General features: G+C 31.5%; 1 protein-coding gene across 1 annotated transcript; it reads left to right on the forward strand.

The window, feature by feature from the left end:
- The first annotated feature begins 2931 nt into the window (after window positions 1–2931).
- Window positions 2932–6447, forward strand: LOC120091713 (putative pectinesterase/pectinesterase inhibitor 60). The gene is made up of 2 exons (XM_039049824.2): window positions 2932–3902; window positions 5604–6447. The coding sequence occupies exons 1-2, from the start codon at window positions 2996–2998 to the stop codon at window positions 6296–6298; spliced, it is 1602 nt and encodes a 533-aa protein (XP_038905752.1). The 5' UTR covers window positions 2932–2995; the 3' UTR covers window positions 6299–6447.
- The last annotated feature ends 388 nt before the right edge of the window (window positions 6448–6835 follow it).

The raw sequence follows: 6835 nt of genomic DNA on the forward strand, positions 1-6835 counted from the left end.
CTTAGAGATCCAATCTACTAGAGTACAAAAAAAATATTATATGTATTTTGACCTACGAGAATCTATTTTCTTTGTCTGGTTATATTGACTTTACAATCTTTTATAAGATGGATTAATCCTTCCATTATTACTTATTGGTTTTAAGATGGATTTTATGATATCTAATATGACATCAAAACCCATAAAAGCTCACATAAATAATTGGTCCAATAAATATATTCAAATCCAACCTAAGAATGGTGAATCCTGAAGAGACACTAAATTGATATGTTGAGAATCCCATATTTTTTTTAAAAAAAATTATGGGATCTCACAATTTTTATAACATAGATGAGGTTTCTCCCATTGCCAACTAGTTTTAGGATAGAACCTTATGACATCTAATTATCTAATATGGTGAACCTAAAGAATCATTCTAATATAGATAATAATAAATAGAGGCTCACTCTTAATCCATATTATCCTCCATTGGGGGCGAAGAATATGTGGAGAGTTTATTAAAAATACGTTCGGGTTGTTTTAACCCTACAACCCTCCGCGTTCGTTATCCTTACTATTCTCTCTGTTGGGCCAACGGTAAATCCTGGGAGCCAAATCCCGCTGGAAAAGGTGGTTCGAAAACTCTCTCTTTATTAATAGCATAAACCCATGGATTTTTAAAACACTCTATCAGCTGATAAGTCATCGAAGGGTTAGTGTATTTGTATTTAATTTGGATAGATTTGTTTAGGGAAATTACAAAAACTACCCATGAAGTGTGGTTGTAGTTGCAATTACATCCTCAAACTTTTAATTTTAAAAATTGGGCGCCTAAACTTCTGTAAGTATTAAAATTAAACCCTCAAGCTTACAATAATTATAGAAATGGAACCTACAAATGATAAAATTCAAACCCTTAAACTTATACAGATGTTATAATTTATTCAATTATGTAAATTTGAAGATCTAATTTGTCCCGATTTTAACATTTATATAAATTTGAAGGCTTAATTTTTAAACTTGAAAATTAAAAGGGTGTAATTGCAACTACCACTATATTTGAAAGATGGTTCTTACATTTTATTTAAATTAAGTGTGTCTTGTTAGATAACATGGTCTGTTTATCTTAAATACTACGAAAACTAAATGATATATGAACTTGACTTAACATTCATCATTTGCAAATTATTAAATCCATAAATCAAAGCTTAAGTTTATATTTCTTATGTTTGTTTATACAATCTAAACACATATTAGACAGCTCTTATCCCGATCCTTAGCTTGATCAAAACTATGGGCCTGACGGCTCTTTAATAATTTAAATTTGAATAAAAGGTAAAATAAGTTTTATCTTGCGAAGAAAGTCTAAGTTTTCTGTATTTTGTAATGATTAATCTATGAATTGTAAGAAAGGGTACTTCGAAAGTGCGATTATGGAAGTCTTCAAAAGTTTTAGTAATTATATATATATATGTGAAGAATTTCAAAAGTAATCTTTTCTTTAAAGTTTTCTTTTCTCTTTTTAGCTAAATTACCAATCTATTTATTTTATATATTTAATTTAACAAATATGTGAACCATATAAATATTACTAATCTAAGAAAAAAGACCGATAGAAAAGTAAGAAAAATATAATTCTACTATTTACTAGTAATAACAAACAAAAAGAAAAACAATTAAAAGGAAAAGAAAACAAACAGATGAAGGTCACACCACGACCAAGAAAAATTCAAAATTAACTAAAAAACAAATATTGGTATTATTAAATTAATAAGAAAGTATGTGACACCATAGGCCATGGGTGATTAAGCGTGTGCTCTACTCCAAAATGTTTCAATCTCTAATACCTTTTCAAATATTTTGTTTGATCCTCATTAATTACTCATTTTGAAACTTTAAATAATCTATTACAAATAGCTTCAAAGTCCTAATTTTTATATTGGGTATCTACTCATCATAACGAGTTTCAATACTTTTCAAATTTTTAAAAAATGAGATTATTTAGACACAACTTAATTATCATTTAGGTTCTTTTTGATAACCATTTAGTAAGATTTTTAGTCTTTTTAAAATTAAGCTGATAAATATTACTTTTATCCATAAATTTCTATATTTTATTATTATCCATTTTCTACTCAAACTTTAAAAAACCAAGCCTTCAAAATTAAAAGAAAAAAGTCTTAAAAAACAAACATAATTTTCCTAAAGAAAAAGCAAAAACAAAATAATTATCAGAAGAAATCTTATTTATTTCATTTTAAACCGTTGGAGTGATTTGAATCTATTATTTGGTACTTTAAATAACCAAACATGAGGGACATGCTCGAGTGAGAGTATGAGGACACTACCCCTAAAATTTAAGTTACATTCGTATTTATATTATTTACGTTATTTATGATTTTGGCTCTAGAATTTAAAGAAGAGTGATATATAAACTCTCACTCTAATGACATCTCTGAATCTATAATCTGTCAATGAACCATATAAATCTCAGTATCAATTTTGTATTGTTTACGATTTGTGTTTCTCTTTATTTGTGGATTTTATAACACAATGATGAAGAAACAACGGAACAAATAGAGTAAATTGGAAGCTATAACACTTAAAAAAGAAAGAAAAAAAGAGCATTAATGAACCAAAGATGTGTTTGGTGTTATTTTTATTATTCATATCATAATGATAAATCATATCAAAAGTAAACCAAGAGTTTATGAATATAATTTTAGATGATACACAAATCAAACCACACATCTTTGATGAAGAAAAGGAAAAAGGCAAAAAGAACAAAAGCAACAATCTTTCCTTGTTTCTCAAACCTGCTACCATCCCATTCACTTTCTGACACATATTTGGTCAGTACAAAACCTACGCAAAAATAATTAATTCTTTTTCCTCTTAAATAAATAATTCAAACAAACAATAATAAGAACAAATCCCATCTTCTGTTTTCTGTCATTATCATTCCATATTTCCACTCTGTCTTCATCCTTCAAATCCAAAATCCACCATTTTCTTCATGGCTTCACATAACAAAATCTTATTCTTTTCCATAACCCTTTTCTCAATTCTTTCAAATGTCTCTAGTAATTCCATTAACAAATGGTGCAAAACCACGCCGCATCCCAAAATTTGCATTTACTTCATGTCCCCAATCAAACCACCACCCCAAAACCGACCGGAGTTTCGAAAAATGGCTATTCGAACCGCTTTGCAAAAGGCCACCGAGGCTCAAACTTACGCAACGCGGTTCGGTCCGAGCTGTAAAACCACACGCCAGAGAGCCGCGTGGACTGACTGTTTGAAGCTCTACAACGACGTTGTTTTTCAATTAAACCGCACCCTCCAATGCGTCATTAGCGACGGAACGATCCGCCATCGCCGTTGTACGGATTTCGATGCGCAAACGTGGCTGAGCTCTGCTCTTACTGACATCGATTTATGCGTCTCTGGTGCGGCGGATCTCAATGTGACGGATTTTATAGCTCCAATCAAATGCCAGAATGTTTCGAAGATGATTAGTAATTGTTTGGCTGTTAATGGGAGGTTTTTGGAGGAAGAGGCTAAAAAGAGTGAAACTAAAATCGGTGTTGAAGATGATCGAGATGGGCCGTTTCCGATGTGGGTTTCGGATGGTGATCGGAAATTGTTGCAGTCGTCGGCGAGGGTGAGGGCTAACTTGGTGGTGGCGAAAGATGGGAGTGGGAAATTTCGGACGGTTCAGGCGGCGATCGATGCGGCGGCGAGGAGGCGTGGGAGGGGGCGATTTGTAATTTATGTAAAACGAGGGGTTTATAGAGAAAATATTGAAGTTGGGAATGATAATGGAAATTTAATGTTGGTGGGAGATGGGATGAGATTTACTGTGATTACAAGTGGAAGAAGTGTCGCCGCCGGCTTTACCACCTTCAGTTCTGCAACCGCTGGTGAGTGGTGGCTTTCTCTCTCAACACTACGTATTCTTGCCTTTATTTTACCGTTGGATGCAGGTCATACAGTTTAAAAATGGTTATTATTATTATTATTATTATTCGTTAAATTACAATCTGCATGATTTTATGGTTCCTATTTGAAATATAAGTATTTAATTCAAAAAATAAGTCGTTCTAAAATAAATTTGGGTGTTTGACAATAATTTAAAATAATTTTTCAAATATATTTAAACTTTTTTTATCAAAAGAATTTAAATAATAATGAGATTTTGAAAACCATTTTTTTTTAGTGAATCAAAATCGACTCTTAGTTTATAGGTAACCATTTTGTTTTTTTCTATTTTATATTTTTTAAAATTAAGTTTATAGACATATTTGTACCTTCTAAAAATGATTATTTATTTATTTTGTTACATGAAATTTTAAGATTCTAGCCTATTTAGTTCTAAACTCACTTGGTAATTATTTGATTTTTGAAAATTAAGTCTATAAACACTAATTTCACCTCTAAATTTCTTTGTTTATTATCTATTTTCTACTAATATTTTTAAAAACCAAATCAAGTTTTTGTAGCTAAAAAGAAATAGCATTTAAAAATTTGTTTATGCATTTAGAATTTGATTAAAAATTCAATTCTATTACTTAAGAAAGATAAATACTATAGTAAGAAATTAAAAGAAATTAGACTTTCAATTTTCAAAAATAAAAAACCAAATAGTTACTAGGATTCTTAAGCTTTTACAAGTGTCTAATAATCTTTAAATTTATAATTTTATAGGTAATAAGTACTTAACATTATATTTTGTATCTAACAAACTTAAACATATTCAATTTTTATTTAAGAAATTTAATTGATAATTGATTTGTTAGATATAAAATTATTTTAATTTTATGTTTATTAAATGTATATGAATATTTTTTTAAAAAAAATGTAGAGTAAGTCAAGGATTTATAAAATACGAAGTTGACAATTTTTGAGATCTAATCAACAAAAATTGAAGTTTAAAGACTTATTAAACACATTTCATATTTAAAAGAAAATGAATAAACAAAAAATTGAAGTCTCTTAGGTATTTTTTTGAAGTCTATTCAATATACAGTATTTTAAACTAGATACCTACTAAATTTGAAAGTTCAGAAACTAGATGAATAATTTAGCCTCTCTTCTTCTTCTTCTTCTTCTTTTTTTCCTTCATCTCATGTGTTTCTCTCATAGCCAGCTTGTTGAAACTGAAGGTGTGGAATAGTATGACTAGATGACATAATACTTAGGACAGGGTTTTTTTTTTTTTTTTCGTTTTAACTTGAATCATTTTCTAAACTTAGAAAGTGAATTAAAAAATGTTCCGTAAAAAAATCCAGATGGAGAATCCATGTTTGAAGAGGAAAAAAACATCCATGATACCATAGAAATATTAAAGTTTATCAGAGAATTGATCACAAATGATTGAGATTCTATTGATTTCTAAGTATCAAGCAGAATGACCTTTTATAGAAGGATCATTTGTGTGAAAACAAATAAACAGAAAGTTCAACGGATTTACATAAAATTTAACGAAAAAGTAATCCGTTGATAACCAATTTTAAATACAACTAACCAGCTCAATAAGCTCTCTTAATATTCTCAAAGCTTACGTCGGAAAAAAATGATGAATTCTCCTTCTAAATATGACTGAACTAATTTTGAACTTTCAGGCATCCAAGGTCCAGGTTTCATGGCTCGAGGCATAAGGTTCGTGAACACAGCCGGTCCACGAATGGGCCAAGCTGTAGCACTACGATCGTCATCGGACCTGTCCGTGTTCCATCGATGCAGCTTCGAGGGCTACCAAGACACACTAATGGTGCTTTCACAAAGACAATTCTACAAGCAATGTTATGTTTACGGTACAATCGACTTCATTTTTGGGAACGCCGCAGTTGTTTTACAAAATTGCTTGATTTACGTAAGAAGACCCTTAAAAGGCCAAGTAAATGTCATAACTGCCCAAGGCCGTGAGGACCCATTTCAGAACAGCGGAATCTCAATCCACAACTCTCAAATACGAGCCGCCGCTGATTTGCGGCCCATGGTTGGCTCAGTCAAGACGTACTTGGGCCGGCCTTGGAAGAAGTATTCGCGGACCGTGATCATGAGAAGTTACATTGATAGCTTGGTTAGCCCTGCGGGGTGGTTGGCGTGGCAAAGTAGTAAATTTGCTCAAGCTACGTTGTATTATGGGGAGTATCGTAATATTGGGCCTAGGGCTTTCACACGGTATAGAGTTAGATGGCCTGGTTTTCATGTCATTAAAAGCCCAAATGTGGCCTCTAAGTTTACTGTTCAGAGACTTATTGCTGGCCAGACTTGGCTTCCGGCAACCGGAGTTCCCTTCAAGCTTGGCGTCTGATTTCCATTTCTTACATTTTTATGATGACCACTCTCCACGGCAGAATTTTCTATCACCATCTCATTATTATTTATTTAATAAAATATTTGGTTGTATTGGGAAGTGAATTGAAAAATGGAACCTACCATGCAAAAATTTTTATTTGTTCATTATGATTAGATGCTTACGTGCTTTCCCATTTTTTCTTTTGAAGCTAGATCACAATTTTGATGCATACAATTCGATAGCTACGTGTGTTTTGTGTATCATAGGTGATTTTCGATCTAGGGATATAATCAAGTGTTAAACTAATAAAACCAAGATAATGACAAAAATTGGGTAAAAAGTGACGTATGAAGACCAAAATGAGTTTGCAAAAGTGGACTACTTTGGAACTTGGCTTAAGCTAGTTTGCTTGGCCTCGGACTTCGCCTAAGCTAAGCCTAGCCAAATGCACAATGTGACAAGCTAGCCATATGGTGTCGACGATTTTGTCTATTTATTCATTTTCTAGTTTTTAAAAAGTCTCTCTCTTTATTTTTTTGTCCTTTGAAAGTC

This window comes from Benincasa hispida, chromosome 11 (genome assembly GCF_027475165.1).
Source record: "Benincasa hispida cultivar pf3 chromosome 11, pf3_genome.v1.1, whole genome shotgun sequence".
Lineage (NCBI taxonomy): Eukaryota > Viridiplantae > Streptophyta > Magnoliopsida > Cucurbitales > Cucurbitaceae > Benincasa > Benincasa hispida.

Bases quoted from the DNA above. Each gene is read 5' to 3' on its own strand.
- LOC120091713 (XM_039049824.2), top strand. From the start codon at position 2,996: ATGGCTTCACATAACAAAATCTTATTCTTTTCCATAACCCTTTTCTCA. The intron at 3,903-5,603 runs GTGAGTGGTGGC...TTGAACTTTCAG, and splicing joins CTTCAGTTCTGCAACCGCTG to GCATCCAAGGTCCAGGTTTC.